General features: G+C 37.1%; 1 protein-coding gene across 1 annotated transcript in view; it reads left to right on the top strand.

Annotated features, from left to right (window-relative positions):
* The window catches only part of MYCBP2 (MYC binding protein 2), a gene marked incomplete at both ends in the record, with an annotated part of 201,920 nt that overhangs the window by 170,045 nt on the left and 16,708 nt on the right, over positions 1 to 15,167 (top strand). The window contains 13 exons of the mRNA XM_079534526.1: positions 853 to 1,010; positions 1,563 to 1,762; positions 2,153 to 2,302; positions 2,725 to 2,885; positions 3,455 to 3,611; positions 4,390 to 4,614; positions 5,448 to 5,513; positions 9,989 to 10,228; positions 10,364 to 10,462; positions 11,232 to 11,312; positions 11,836 to 12,102; positions 13,135 to 13,418; positions 13,687 to 13,783. Of these exons, the coding sequence (XP_079390652.1) occupies positions 853 to 1,010; positions 1,563 to 1,762; positions 2,153 to 2,302; positions 2,725 to 2,885; positions 3,455 to 3,611; positions 4,390 to 4,614; positions 5,448 to 5,513; positions 9,989 to 10,228; positions 10,364 to 10,462; positions 11,232 to 11,312; positions 11,836 to 12,102; positions 13,135 to 13,418; positions 13,687 to 13,783 (2,185 nt within the window). The remainder of the gene's footprint in view (positions 1 to 852; positions 1,011 to 1,562; positions 1,763 to 2,152; positions 2,303 to 2,724; positions 2,886 to 3,454; positions 3,612 to 4,389; positions 4,615 to 5,447; positions 5,514 to 9,988; positions 10,229 to 10,363; positions 10,463 to 11,231; positions 11,313 to 11,835; positions 12,103 to 13,134; positions 13,419 to 13,686; positions 13,784 to 15,167) is intronic.

Below are 15,167 nucleotides of genomic sequence, written 5' to 3'. Positions count from 1 at the left end.
ATTACAGATTTTCTTCTGTTTTGCCCAGGGTAAAAAAGACTCTTACTATTACTTAATAATAATCCTAAGTCAACATAGATGCTTGAGGTTTTCATACATCAGTGATGTAACAAAGGGAAAATTTGCTTTTGATCTATTTTTTTATGTATTTCAATTTCTTATTTTATACTCACTGAAAAGGCAGTTTATTGGAATACTATAATCTGCAATAGAGTCTTTTCATAAATAGAACATTTCTAACAAAACTCCTTAAGAATGCATCGTATTGGTATATTCCTTTATTAAAACTGTGGACACCATGGTTTCCTGAGGCCTATAGGAACAGCATAAGCTGGGAGTTCTGCAGACTGCAGACTCTAAGAAGTCCACTGAAGGTAAGAAATAAAACATGTCAGAGACATAGCCGTAGCAAATGAAAATTGACTTTAAGGCTGGAGATGTTCAAAACATTTCCTTCACTTAATACTCTAAATTTCAATTGGCTTGCATAATAAAAATTCATTTCATAGGTGCTTTTACATGCATTCTCAGTACAATTTTGCCTGAAACTTCAGTTCAGGCATCATCAGAATGTTTGTGTTCTCTCTGAAAAATACCGAAATTCTTTGAACTTGTGAGTTACATTATTATATTTTTTTATGAAGTCTTCTCATGCTTTTTCATCATATACAATTCTAACGTGTTTTTTCTTTTCCAGGGTATAAACAGTTTTTAGGTACATCAAACAAACTTTCATGCAGCAGTAGCACTGTCATTATTGAATGCATGTTCCTTTATTTAGTATGTATGCATAACTTGAAAACACTGTACATATTTACTAATGAATCTTTAATTTCTCTGATTTCTTTGTAGTTTGGAAACCAGTCCAATAACAGATACAGACCTTGCAAAGCGCACAGTTTTTCAAAGGTCATATTCAGTTGTTGCATCAGAATATGACAAACAGCACTCCATTTTGCCAGCACGTGTAAAGGCAATCCCCAGGCGACGAGTTAACAGTGGAGATGCAGGTAAAAGTGCAGACATTGGAAAAATATTGGAAAAATATTTTGTCTAAATCTGACAATGGAGATAGTGAAGAAAGTTTTAGTATCAGTATACAGTCAGGTTTTGAAGTCATGAGTCAGGTCAGTATTATGCCTCTCTCTCAAAAGCAGAGATCAAGCATGAACAGCATGTACAATTCTGTATTTAAATATACATATACATATATATAATTGCTTTTATTTCTCTTAAACAACCAATATTTAATTAATAATCTGCACGGGACTAGCCTCAGAAAATATCAGGGATTACTACAGTTCTGAAATTTGTGGTTCATGTTCTGTGCTTAATTTAAAAGCTAACATGGTAGTTTCTTGATGGTATTGTCTGCTTATACTCTCAGTTGAAGCATGATTTTTCCATGCTGTTTTTTTTCAATATGTTTTTTTCTGATAGAAAAAAAAAGAAAAATGTTTATCAATTCTGAAATTTCTCTGCTGCTTTTTATTTTTACTGTGGCTGTAAAATGAAAATGCACAAGCAACCTAATGTATGCATATTTTTTTGCTTTTGAATAGAAGTGGGGTCCTCTCTCCTGAGACATCCATCTCCTGAACTTTCTCGGTTAATCTCCGCCCACAGCTCTCTTTCCAAAGGAGAGAGAAACTTCCAGTGGCCGGTGTTGGCATTTGTAATCCAGCATCATGATCTGGAAGGACTTGAAATAGCAATGAAACAAGCCTTACGGAAATCTGCTTGCCGAGTATTTGCCATGGAGGTATTGATGTACTAATGGATCTTTTGTGATTATAATAGGACATATGTAATTTCTGTGTGTTTTTCTTGTGGCTTTTTATTTATAATTTTCATATAAGTATAAAAGCAAGAAAAAAACATTTTAAAACTTGACTTTTATGAATGTGTTATGAACTCTAGAAGTTAAGAATACAAAAATATTACCTGAAAATCTTCTTCAATAATATGTTTGTTGTCTGGAAATACATCTGTTGTTTTAATAGATTCTTTAAGTTATTGAGCAAGGCTTTACATGGAGGGCTCTGCATAATTATTTAACTTTCCGAAAGCATCAGTATATCTCTTTACATGAAGTGTTTTTATCCTAGTTTATGTACTTAATTGGAAATTCCCTGTGTGTGTTTTATTTTAGGCTTTTAACTGGCTTCTTTGTAATGTCATTCAAACAACTTCTCTTCATGATATTTTATGGCATTTTGTGGCTTCCCTGACTCCTGCACCTGTAGAACCTGAAGAGGAGGAGGATGAAGAAAATAAATCAAATAAAGAAAATGCAGAACAAGTATGTGAGGTTGAGAAATAAATTCAGTATCTCCCTTGATCTTTGCTAATAACTTAGAAATTATTTTGGTATATGTGAAAAGGATCCTTACACCCTCTCTATGAAACAAAACTTTACCTATGGAATTTAAATTTTTAGTATAAACTGTACTTGACCTCAAAAGAGGTCAAAAATAGTCACAGTTGAATTACTTTTTCCTCTAAAATTATCAGATTTTGTGTGATTATGAATTCCTGTCTTTTAATGCATTAGTTTTATGATTATTCTTAAGTGTGAGGAAAAAAAACAAAAACAAACAAAGTAGTCATTAGCAAAGCACTAATCTAGTGCCAGAAAACCCCACATCCTGCAACCTACTGTTTGCTTTAACTTTTTTTTGTATGAAAGTCTGTTAACAAAATACAAATTGCTTTGCATTTAAGGAGAAAGACACAAGAGTGTGTGAACATCCTCTGTCTGATATAGTGATTGCTGGGGAAGCAGCTCATCCATTACCCCACACTTTTCACCGTCTACTCCAAACGATCTCTGATCTCATGATGTCTCTGCCCAGTGGTAGTGCATTACAGCAAATGGCCTTAAGGTAAGCACAAAGTAAAATAATTCTTAGGAGACTGAAAACATCCTAAATGTTATAGGTGAACAGATTTTGCAGTATAGATTCAAAGTTGAAAACATCTTTATGTTTCCTGTAAGAAAGTAAGTGTGCATTTCCTTACGTTTAGGAAGATACATGTAAAGTATGTATGTATGTGTTTGTATGTGTACTGGTATAAAAGATTTTTAGAGAAAATATATTTCCTCTAAAGTTCTGTATTGCCTAGTATTTTAAAATAGGTTTTCTATTGAAGAATGTGGTACTATCTGCATGTGTAGTCTACTTTTTACTCAAAAATCTGTCACCTGAATAGTCTCTGTAAGCTTTTTCCTGTGTCTTGATGCTGATGTTGCAAATTGAATAATAATGATTCTATTTTGTTTATTCCTGTTTTCTTTAAAAAGTAGGAACAAACTATCCTGCAAATATTTGAAGTTAAAGGTTTCTTCAATACATTTTGAGAAGCAAAAATGTAATTAATAGCATTCTTTGCTGGTGGGTTGTATCTTTTAATGGGTATTCAAAGTATCAAAATCTGCTAAATGTGTTTCCAGGTGTTGGAGTCTCAAATTCAAACAATCTGACCATCAGTTCCTGCACCAGAGCAATGTTTTCCATCATATCAACAATATTTTGTCTAAATCTGACGATGGAGATAGTGAAGAAAGTTTTAGTATCAGTATACAGTCAGGTTTTGAAGTCATGAGTCAGGTCAGTATTATGCCTCTCTCTCAAAAGCAGAGATCAACCATGAACAGCATGTAGTTCCTGTAATGATTCTGATGGAATGAAAATATCTTTCATTGCAATGTCATATTTGCTTGAGTAAATCGCTAGAATCCTGCTGATGATATTCAGGTTTTCATTATTTAACTTCAGAGGTTCAGATACTGGCCCTTAATCTATGTTATTCATTTAGCTAATTTATTCAGTTCATTGAGTTCAGTTTTTAAGTGCTAAATAGTTCCAGTTCTTAACTTGCTCACATCTTTTTTCCTTCTACTCTTCTGAGGAGCCAAGATTAATACTTCTAATGAATAGCTCTAAATTGTTTTCTTCTGCTCATTAATACATTTACACGTTTACCAATGGGTTTATCTGTTAGCCAATGGTATTTCCTTTGGTTTAAAGGCCTGAATAATTTGAACTGACAAATGGCTTCTTTAATTCAAAGAACACATCTCCTAACTGGAGAGAAAAAGTGTAAGATTTTTAAGGTGTCTAAGATTTTTAAGTGCCTGCATTTGGGCTTTGTTAGAGTGGTGAGGTGCTGGAACAGGTTGCCCAGGGAGGCTGTGAATGCCCAGTCTCTGGAGGCATTCAAGGCCAGGCTGCATGGGATACTGGGTAGCCTCATCTGGTGGGTGGCAACACTGCCTGTGGCAGGGGTTGGAACTAAATGATCTTTAAGGTCTTCTCCAGCTGAAGCCATTCCATGATTCCATGATTGGTTTAATAAATTTTAAATATTTTCTGTTTGTTTTCACAGGAACTGTGTATAGTGGTTTGTCTAAAAGACCTAACAAGCATTGTTGACATTAAAACATCAAGTCGACCTGCCATGATTGGTAGTTTAACAGATGGATCTACAGAAACATTCTGGGAGTCAGGAGATGAAGATAAAAACAAAACTAAAAACATCACAATTAACTGTGTAAAAGGAATCAATGCACGCTATGTGTGTGTTCATGTAGACAATTCCAGAGATCTTGGGGTAAGAGAAAAAAGAAATTAGAAATGAAAAACAAAAATGCAAAGTCAGCTATATACAATTCATCTTTCAAGAAACACAATGTTGTCCATCCAGTTGATTGTGTTACTTCAATTCAGAACTTCACATTTTAAAATAAATTTTATTTTTCCTGTGGTTTTGAAAGCAGTACCTGATATAATGAAATTGATGATGAAACGTGTAATTTACATGAGCCTGAGAAATGTAATTCTTAATGGCCTGTTCAATTTCACATGCATTTTCAAGCATCTAATTATTTAATAAGATTATTTCCCTGCTTGTCATTTCTGTAGAAGCACTCAAATAATGAACTTTCATAAGATGCAAACTATTTTGTAGACTTTCTAGACTCTCACACAGTACAGTTGTCCACTGTGTCCCACATGAAGATTCCTTTTTGCCTCCATTTGTGTTCTGTATAGTGATAATACTTCATAAAACACAGAATTGTTATATGTAGGGAAATTATAGCATACTTAAGTAACTTAATATACCAATTTGGTAATGCCAGTAGGCCTCAACTTAACATCTCAGAACTGTATCACCGTGATAGTAAAGACTTCTTAAGTTATTCGATTTGTTTTTATAGGTCTGGACAGTATTGCTACAAAAATATATTTATTTCAGATAGAACTTTTAATACAAACACATATACTGAGCTATATTTTGGAATTCTTTGTCCTTGATCGCTGTTAATTTTTATTTATTTATTTATTTTTAAAATGATGAAACAAGTTGTATGAAACTCTCTTAATGGGGAAGAAATTGAATGCTTTTTAGTTTAAGTTTTTTATTGTTTTCCTTGTCTGTTGTAGAACAAAGTGACTTCAATGACTTTCCTAACTGGTAAGGCAGTAGAAGATCTCTGCAGAATAAAGCAGGTAACCATTTTAACTGTTGACATTGGAAAAATTGGAAAAAATTCAGGGTTGTTCTTTTTTGTTGTTTTCTTGTTGTTGTTTTGATACAGAGTTTCTGAGCAAATATTCTCTATTTCTTATGGCAGATAAATTGTTTTGCAAGTATCACACTTAATGTTCTTAGAAAATACTGTTATTAAATAGTGCTATTTTCTTAGAAAATACTATTATTAATAACAGAGTTTTTATATATACTAAATATTGGTCAAAACTTTTACTCATGAGCATTAATTACTGGAACAGAAAAGGTGATTTTAAAATGTTCCTTGAATTTTTTCATTACCACAGCTGAAAGGGTAAGAGATAGTGTACAATGTTTTTGAAATAGACAGTTTCGCTTGTGTTTTATAAGGTCCAACAAACTGTTTGGCTTATTTTAGGTATATATGTAACTAAATATGCCTGAAATAATTGTATGGTGTATGCTGTTAGATACTCAGACACTCAGCTGCTCTGTGTTCTATTGTCATTAGATTTTATCTGCTACATGGAATCATTTTTCAGTAGAGGAGGGCAGCTTAAGGCTGAGCATAAGTAGGGCACTATGAAGAGAAGAAAAAAATTATGTACCTTCTACATAAGCTATCTAATGTATATTCATAGCACTCATTTTTCCATCATTTTTAGTTCTCAAGTATGTTATTGACCTCTGTCCAGAGTTTATGATTCAAAATAGTATTCAATAAGGGCACTGAGTGCCATGAGGGCTGGAAGTTGGATCAGCCTGAGGGTAGTGAGGCCCTAAAGAGGGATCTGGACAGGCTGGATAGCTGGGCTGAAGCCAATGGGATGAGGCTCAACAAGACCAAATGCCGGGTCCTGCACTTTGGTCACAACAACCCCAGGCAATGCTACAGCCTTGGGGCGGAGTGGCTGGAGGACTGCATAGAGGAAATGGACCTGGGGGTATTGATTGATGCTCAGCTGAACATGTGTGTGTGACTGGTGATAGAACTAGAGGGAATGGCTTCAAGCTGCGCCAAGAGAGATTTAGGCTGGACATTAGGAAATACTACTTCTCTGAAAGAGTGGTCAGGCACTGGAATGGGTTGACCAGGGAGTTGGTGAAGTCACCGACCCTGGAGATGTTCAAAGAATGTTTGGATGTAGTGTTGAGGGACATGGTCTAGTGAGAACTATTGGTGACAGGTGTATGTTTGGACTGGATGATCTTGAAGGTCTTTTCCAACCTTGGTGATTCTGTGATTCTGTGATTCAGTCTTTGCATTTCTGATACTCAACCAAATGATAAACACATTGTTTTTATGCAGAGAACAGTGCTTTGTATTTTGACATGGATGTGTCCCATCAGATATACTTAAGGTTTAAAGTAGCAGTTCTCATTTGCAGCTCAGAACTTCTACTGTTTGTCTTACTGACACTGGTAAAAATTTTCAAGAAGCAGCTGTCTTAACCATGTCACACTGACCTTTGTTGAGGTAACACTGATAACACTGAAATTCTGTACAGTGCAACTAGATGAGGGAGAGAGAGATGGCTTGTTTTGCTCTACCTTTTATCCTCAGTGGGCATTTAAGGTAAAGATGCAGCTCCAAAGGATGTTTGGTATCTGAATAAAGCGAACTTGGTTACAATTCACTCATAATAAATAGTGAAGTATGAGTGTGTGGATTTATGTAGACAGACACAAAGTTTGCGTATGTGTATATGGTCTATACCTTTCTCTGAACCTTGTTAGTTTGCTCCGTGTCTTTGTATGCTTGAACATAGTGCCCAGGTTTTCTTTCCAGACTCACTTCCAGAAGATAGCAAGACTTCATTCATTCAGCTTTGTTCGCTCCTTGTTAAACAGTCCTCTAGCACTTTTTCAGCAGGCTTTTTATCCTCTCATGCACCAACATGTAGTACCCCAACTCATGCATATCCTCTGTCTCATGATATTGAATAAAAAAATGTCAGTCCTGCCTGCTGCATCACATTTCATGCAGGCATAGGATTAGTAGAAATGAAGGAGGAATAAATACTAGTTTGATTATATAGAGATTTTGGGACACTCAGGTTGCCCTTAGCAATGGCATGAGGCATGGTACCCTGTCATTTTATCTCCTGCAGTGGTGGCATTGAAGTTGAAATGGTACCATTCATTTGTTCTTTTTACAGTGATGTAAGTCATGGCTCTCTTGAAGAGGCAATCAGTCAGCGTCTTCCAAAAAATTAATATTTCTTTTGCAGAGCTTTATGTGAATCAAGAGAAGATAACTTAAGTACTGATAAAGTACAGGTATATTGGCCAGAAGGGACAGGCCAAAGTGAGTGTACCTCCTTTGGTAAATGTAAAAGGAGAACTTGCTTCAACAGACGAAGAGAATGCTGAAGTACTGAATGAGTTATTTGCCTCAGACTTCACTGGTGGCCAGGATTCCAGTACTTCTCACGTCCCTGAGCCCTGCCTCCCTAAACATCTAGGTGGGGACTGGGGTGGTAAATCCCTCCCATTGTGAGGACAGAGCAGGTCCGAGACTGCCTCATGAGACTGAATGTGTACGAGTCTATGGGGCCGGATGGAGTGCATCCTAGGGTTCTGAAGGAGCTGGCTGAGGTGGTTGCCGAGCCGCTGTCCATCATATTTGAAAAGTTGTGGCTCTCAAATGAGGTCCCAGATGACTGGAGGAAGGCTCACGTCACTCCCATTTACAAGAAAGTGAGCAAAGAGGACGCGGGGAACTACAGGCCAGTAAGCCTCACCTCTGTCCCTGGGAAGATCGTGGAACAGATTCTCCTGGATGACATGCTTGATCACATGAGGAATGAGCGTGTGATCCGAGACAACCAGCACAGCCTCACCAGGGGAAGGTCATGCTTGACCAATATGGTGGCCTTCTATGATGGAGTGACGGCATTGGTGGGCAAGGGCAAGGCAACCAATGTCATTTAGCTGGACTTGAGCAAGGCCTTTGACATGATCCACCACCACATCCTTATCTCCAAACTGGAGGGATGTGGATTTGATGTGTGGACCACTCAATGGATAAGAAACTGGTTGAAAGGCCACAGGCAGAGGGTGGTCATCAATGGCTCTGTGTCCAGGTGGAGGCTGGTAATGTGCGGCATTCCCCAGAGGTCTGTCTTGGGACCGGTGCTCTTTAACATCTTTATCAGTGACATCGATGATGAAATCGAGTGCACCCTCAGCAAGTTTGCTGATGACACCAAGCTGAGTGGTGCAGTTGACACGGTGGAAAGAAGGAATGCCATTCAGAGGGACCTCAACAGGCTAGAAAGGTGGGCCCGGGTGAACCTAGTGAGGTTCAACACGGCAAAGTGCAAAGTTTTGCATTTGGGCGGAGGAATCCCAAGCATTCATACAGAGCAGTCTTTGAGAGCAGCCTTGCAGAGAAGGACCTGGGGGTCTTGATAGATGAAAAACTTAACATGAGACAGAAGTGTGTCCTTGTGGCTTGGAAGGCAAATGGTATCCTGGGCTCCATCAGAAGAGGGGTGGCCAGCAGGGACAGGGAGGTGATTGTCCCTCTCTACTCTGCTCTTGTGAGGCCCCATCTGGAGTACTGTGTCCAAGTGTGCAACCTCCAGTATGAAAAAGACGGGGAGCTGTTGGAGAGGGTCCAGAGGAGAGCCACAAAGATGATCAGGGGACTGGAGCACCTCCCCTATGAAGACAGGCTGAGGGAGCTGGGCTTGTTCAGCCTGGAGAAGAGAAGGCTGCAGGGTGACCTCATTGCAACATTTCAATACTTAAATGGAACCTACAAACAGGAGGGGAATCAACTTTATGAAATGGTAGAGAACGGCATGACAAGGGGAAATGGTTTTAAGTTGAGGGAGGGAAGATTTAGGTTGGATGTCAGGGGGAAATTCTTTACAGAGAGAGTGGTGAGGGGCTGGAACAGGCTGCCCAGAGAGGTTGTGGATGCCTCGTCCCTGGAGGTGTTCAAGGCCAGATTGGATGGGGTCCTGGGAAGCCTGGTCAGTATTAAATGGGGACATTGGTGGCCTTGCATGTGCAGGGGGTTGGAGATTCATGATCCTTGAGGTCCCTTCCTACTCTGGCCATTCTGTGATTCTGTGATATACATGCATTATATTTTGAGGTAAATTATGGTAATTTTTATTTTTTAACAAAAAGTAGTAAATAAGCAAACATCAATTCAAAGTGAATGCTTTGAATGTGTGAATTTTTGCTTAGAAGATAGAGTGACTAATAGTTCCTGTTTTTTAATAGGCTCTAAAGACGAAAATAGTGTCTGTATGTCATTGTATTTATGAGTTGATTATTCTGAATTCACATTTTTGAATATTTATATAATTAAACAGAGCAATATTACTGCTCTGAATAAAAAATGTATTGCAGATGGTGCATTGATTCCAGTGTTACACAGTGGATTTGCTTTAAAATTATGAGTCTTTTTGTTTGATGTTTCTGTGTCAGTTCCCATCTTTATTTTCCTGTTTAATAGGTAGACTTGGATTCAAGACATATTGGCTGGGTAACGAGTGAACTTCCTGGGGGTGATAATCACATCATCAAAATTGAATTGAAGGGTCCTGAGAACACACTCAGAGTTCGACAAGTGAAAATTCTTGGATGGAAAGATGGCGAAAGCATTAAAATAGCAGGCCAGATTTCTGCAAGTGTAGCTCAGCAAAGAAACTGTGAATCTGAGACACTGCGAGTATTCCGACTTATTACATCTCAGGTAGGACTTTCATGTGTTGTACAGTGAAATTTACTATAATTTCTGTGCTTTCAGTGCTGCTTGTTTTAATGTAAAATGTCACCTCTGCGCAACTTTATCATGGAGATAAGGTAGTTATCACTTCCTTTCTTCCAGGTTTTTGGAAAACTCATCTCTGGTGATGCTGAACCAACTCCAGAACAAGAAGAAAAAGCCCTCCTGTCTTCCCCAGAAGGAGAAGAAAAAGTACACAATGTATTTATTTGTATTCTATCAATATTGCATTGGTGAAAAAATTATCCAGGATGATTTTCGCTATTTGTCTTATGCACCGTAGTTTTCAGATCAATACAAAAGCAAAATATTACAGTTGCTTTTTTTTTTTTTTTTTTTTTTTTCCCCAGTAGTAGTAGTAAATATTTATTGGGGCATATGTGTTTAATGGAAACACCATACCCTGGTGACTCAGATTATGTTTAAATATACAGAAGTACTTAACATCTGCAGTAATGGTCAGCCTGACAATCTTTATTGCTTAATATCTTCTTCTTGAAGACAGAAAGTGCTCTGTTGATGTTTGGATAAAAAGTATTTTTAAAACTTCACTGGTATCCTTTTAGCTGGTATACTGGTATATATTCTTGCAAGGAGCAGTTTAATAAGTGTGTGTTCCCTGATTCTTTTCTTGCAAAATATATTAACTTTATAGAAAGTGAAAAGTCTGTTTCATGCAGTGCTCTACAAAAACATAATCAGAGATTGTATTAAGGTAGATGAGGAAACTGAATCTCAAATAAATGCGCTTCACTTGTTTCGCTTATTATCTGATTTTGTGCTCAAATTTCCTCTTACTCATAAAAAATACTAACCAGTATTAAATATTTTCTGCTTATATATCTTGCTTCTGTGCAACAAAAAGCTGCAAATTTTGAGAGCAAAGTTTGTTACTTCATATTAATGGCTACAGAAGTTAGGATTTGTTCTTGGCACTCTTGATCTAATACTAAATACTCTTTTTATGAAGGCAACATCAGATGCAGACCTGAAAGAGCACATGGTAGGGATCATATTCAGCCGGAGCAAACTGACAAATTTGCAAAAGCAGGTTTGTTCACTCTGAAATACTTTGAGTATTATAATGTTATAATAAATATGTATCTTATATGTATATTACATTATAATAGTATGTTACAATAAATATATTAATTTTCAGGAAATACAGAACCTCTTATTTGACATTACACCTTCCATTGTTCTGTGTTATCAGACACTGAGTTTCATTTTGATTTAACGTGTTATTGGTAAAATGAAAATATGCTTTCTAAAATCTTCTCCCAGAGAGTAAACTAAACAAAGTACTAAAAAGATCTTTGTAATTTTCCAAAGTGAAAATGAGCAAATTCAATATTAAATATAAATATTCATTCCAAAGAACTTTATCTAAATGTTCTTAATTGAAATCTAAATTTATTCTTAATTTCAATTCCGTAATGTTGAGAAATAATTTAAGTATAGGACAAATTTCACTGGTTTTCCATTTTTGTCATAGCTATGCATACTTAAAACACAAGTAATAACACTCTAAAAGTTTTTAGGAGTTAACTGTGTATTTGGATTCCACTTGCTAGGTATGTGCTCATATAGTCCAGGCCATAAGAATGGAAGCAACCCGTGTGCGTGAGGAATGGGAGCATGCCATCTCTAGCAAAGAGAATGCCAACTCACAACCTAATGATGAAGATGCTTCTTCTGATGCGTATTGCTTTGAGCTGCTGTCAATGGTTCTGGCATTGAGTGGTTCCAATGTAGGCCGGCAGTATCTGGCTCAGCAGCTGACTCTGCTCCAGGATCTCTTCTCGTTACTACATACTGCTTCTCCGAGGGTGCAGAGACAGGTGAGTGCTAAGTATTCCTTATCCATCCTGGTATTCATAGAAAAGAGTCTTTACAATGGTATAATAATGAACTTGATAATATGTACTTGAACTGGTGGTTTTTGAAATAGAATTTTGGATTTTCACTTTAAAATTATTTTGCTAGTCATATTCAAGCTACGGCAGGGGAGATTCAGGCTGGACATTAGGAAGTATTACTTTTCAGAAAGGGTGGTCAGGCACTGGAATGGACTGCCCAGGGAGGTGGTGGAGTCACCGACCCTGGGGGTGTTCAAGGAAAGGCTGGATGTTGTGCTGAGGGACATGGTTTAGTGGGAGCTATTGGGAATAGGCGAACGGTTGGACTGGATGATCTCTTAGGTCTTTTCCAACCTTGGTGATTCTATGATTCTATGATTCAGGCTATTTCACATAAGAAAAAATAATCTAAATAAAACAACTCAATTTAGATCCAGATCAGTTAGCACAGATTTCCTATCCAAAAGCACCAAGTTTGAGTATCACAAGGAAAATTAAAAAAGAGTGAGGGAGGGTACTATGGAAGTACCAAATTAAGAATCCTTAATTCTTAATACCTCAAGAAAAGTTTTTTCTGTTTTCAAAAGTCTCAAGTGTTTCTAAGTGTTTTACTACAGTTTCTGACATCTAAAGATTGTATACAGAATGAGTATGTAATATGCCAGCAATTTAAAGTTGTACAAACATCTGTATTTCAGAAATTTCATTAGAAAGTTCAGTACAAATCATGTTTTCATTATTATATGAAGATGAAGGTGTTTTTTGTGTGTTTGTTTTCGGGTGGTTTTTTGTTTTGTTTCTTTTTTTGAGTGGTATTTGTTCTGGACTCTTAAGCCTTGTCTCAGTATTATTAACAGTTATTTCAAAGCAAGATAGAAACCTTTTAGAATTTCTTACAATTGTGATTTGAATACACAGAGTAGATACATTCTGTCTTACAGAACAATTTGTAATTATTGTTTGAAAGCTCCATCTCTTGTGTTAAGAATTGTGATATTTTGATTCTTTTTCCAGGTAACATCGCTACTAAGGCGTGTTTTGCCTGAGGTAACCCCTAGTCGCCTGGCTAGTATCATAGGAGTGAAGTCTCTTCCACCAGCGGATATAAGTGATATTATTCACTCAACAGAAAAAGGAGATTGGAATAAACTGGGTATTTTAGATATGTTTTTGGGATGCATTGCCAAAGCTCTCACTGTACAGCTAAAAGCCAAAGGAACTACTATTACTGGAACAGCTGGCACTACCGCAGGCAAAGGAGTTACTACAGTCACACTTCCAATGATCTTCAATTCCAGGTTTGTTTAAAAATTCATATAAGTTCTCAAGCAAAAGTTATAAAAGAAATATATATTTTGAAGTCAGTTATGGTGCCCTTTATGATCTTCGTTTAATAGATGGGAAAAAAATGAATAACATTGACAATATAAGTAAAGTTACTAATACATTTTATTAAAAAAATAAAAACCAACCCTGCACCAAATGTGTGCAGCATTTATTTTGATGTATTTTGACAACTAATAACTAATTGAATTTATTTCATGTATTACAATGTGTCCTTTGTAGCTATATTCGGCGAGGTGAAAGCCATTGGTGGATGAAGGGTTCAACACCTACACAGATTTCAGAGATCATTATTAAACTGATTAAGGACATGGCAGCAGTAAGTTTCTATGATTTAAATGTAATGTGAAATCAAATATTTCTGATAATGTATAATACATTTTTTCCGTTAACTTCTCTTAAAGTTAATATTGGAATGAGTTGTTCAAAATGAACTGGTCTCAAGAAAAAAATCATATACTCTTTTGGGCAGGGTCCAGGTCTAGAAGCAATAGAACTCATGCTCTGGTTCAGCTAAATAGAAGCTCAATATTCAAATGAACTTTCAGATGAGTCACAAGGAATTTAAGTAATAATCACTAATTTTTTGTCTCTTTCTATATTATTAACTTAGAAATTTGACTTTTTTTTTAAGAGTCATGAGCACTCAGAGCTCTAATTGAAAAATAAAAGGTGTCTATAGTATGGTGATAGTGTTTTTTTCACTTAACAGTGAATGTGTATGTTTCATACATGAAGTCTAGTTAAAAATGCACGTTAAGCGTCTTTTGGCCATCTATATAGGTCACTCCAAAAGTAATGCCTCCTATTCATTTCCATGGAAACTACAACAGATACAAAGAGATCAACAGCACTACTTGACGGAGCAAACTTTCAGCTACAAAACACTGTTTTTCAACAGTCTTTACTATTAGCTATGCATTTTCATTAGTGATGGACCTGAGCGAGCCTGCATGCTATGCTTGTAAAAAAAAAAAATAAAAAAAAAATCTGCACCAACAGAAGTGACTCAGTGCTTCACAGATGCTAAAATGGTGTTGATGGCAGGAAAATGTTGCCCATGCAGTCCATCTTTCAGCTCTTTCAGAGAGTTTCAGGAGTTTTAGATGTTTCTGGCGTATCGTTAGGGAAAGGTCTGCCCTCTAGGGCAAGAGACAGGCCATATTCCTATCCTGGGTCAACAGTTCAGCTTGTACTGGGGCATGCCCCAGCTGCCTGTACCATACCGTTTGGCCAGGTACCTGCAGCTGCACAACTATATCAGGCACCAAAGGGGGTGTCTTGATCTGCCATAGGGACCCTTTTGCAATGAAGACCAGAGTGATGACCACAATAACAGTAGGCCATGTATCAATTACTAGAGGTACTACCAAGCCTTCCACCTCCAATCTTCCCCCAAGGTGCAAGTAGGCCACACCACTTGGGTCCTACCTGCACCTTCCAAGGGCATTTTATTCTATGGGTACCTGGTTCTAAAGTTGGAGGGGCAGGGAGCAGAAGATTATTTTCATTACCAATTTGGAGTCTTACCAGATCATCAGTGCTGGTAATTTGGATTCTAAGCAGGGAGGCCCATGTTGTCTGTAGCATTTTCAGGGCACTGGGTCTGCCATTTCTAAGTCTTTCATTCAGGTCCCGCAAGGTTTCATAGAGTTTTTGTCCATCCCTGCAGGGATGGAGTCTGTCTTCAGGGCAGTCTTAAG

The sequence above is a fragment of the Tetrao urogallus genome (genome assembly GCF_951394365.1).
Source record: "Tetrao urogallus genome assembly, chromosome: 1".
NCBI lineage: Eukaryota > Metazoa > Chordata > Aves > Galliformes > Phasianidae > Tetrao > Tetrao urogallus.
This window is presented reverse-complemented; position numbering and strand designations above follow the sequence as displayed.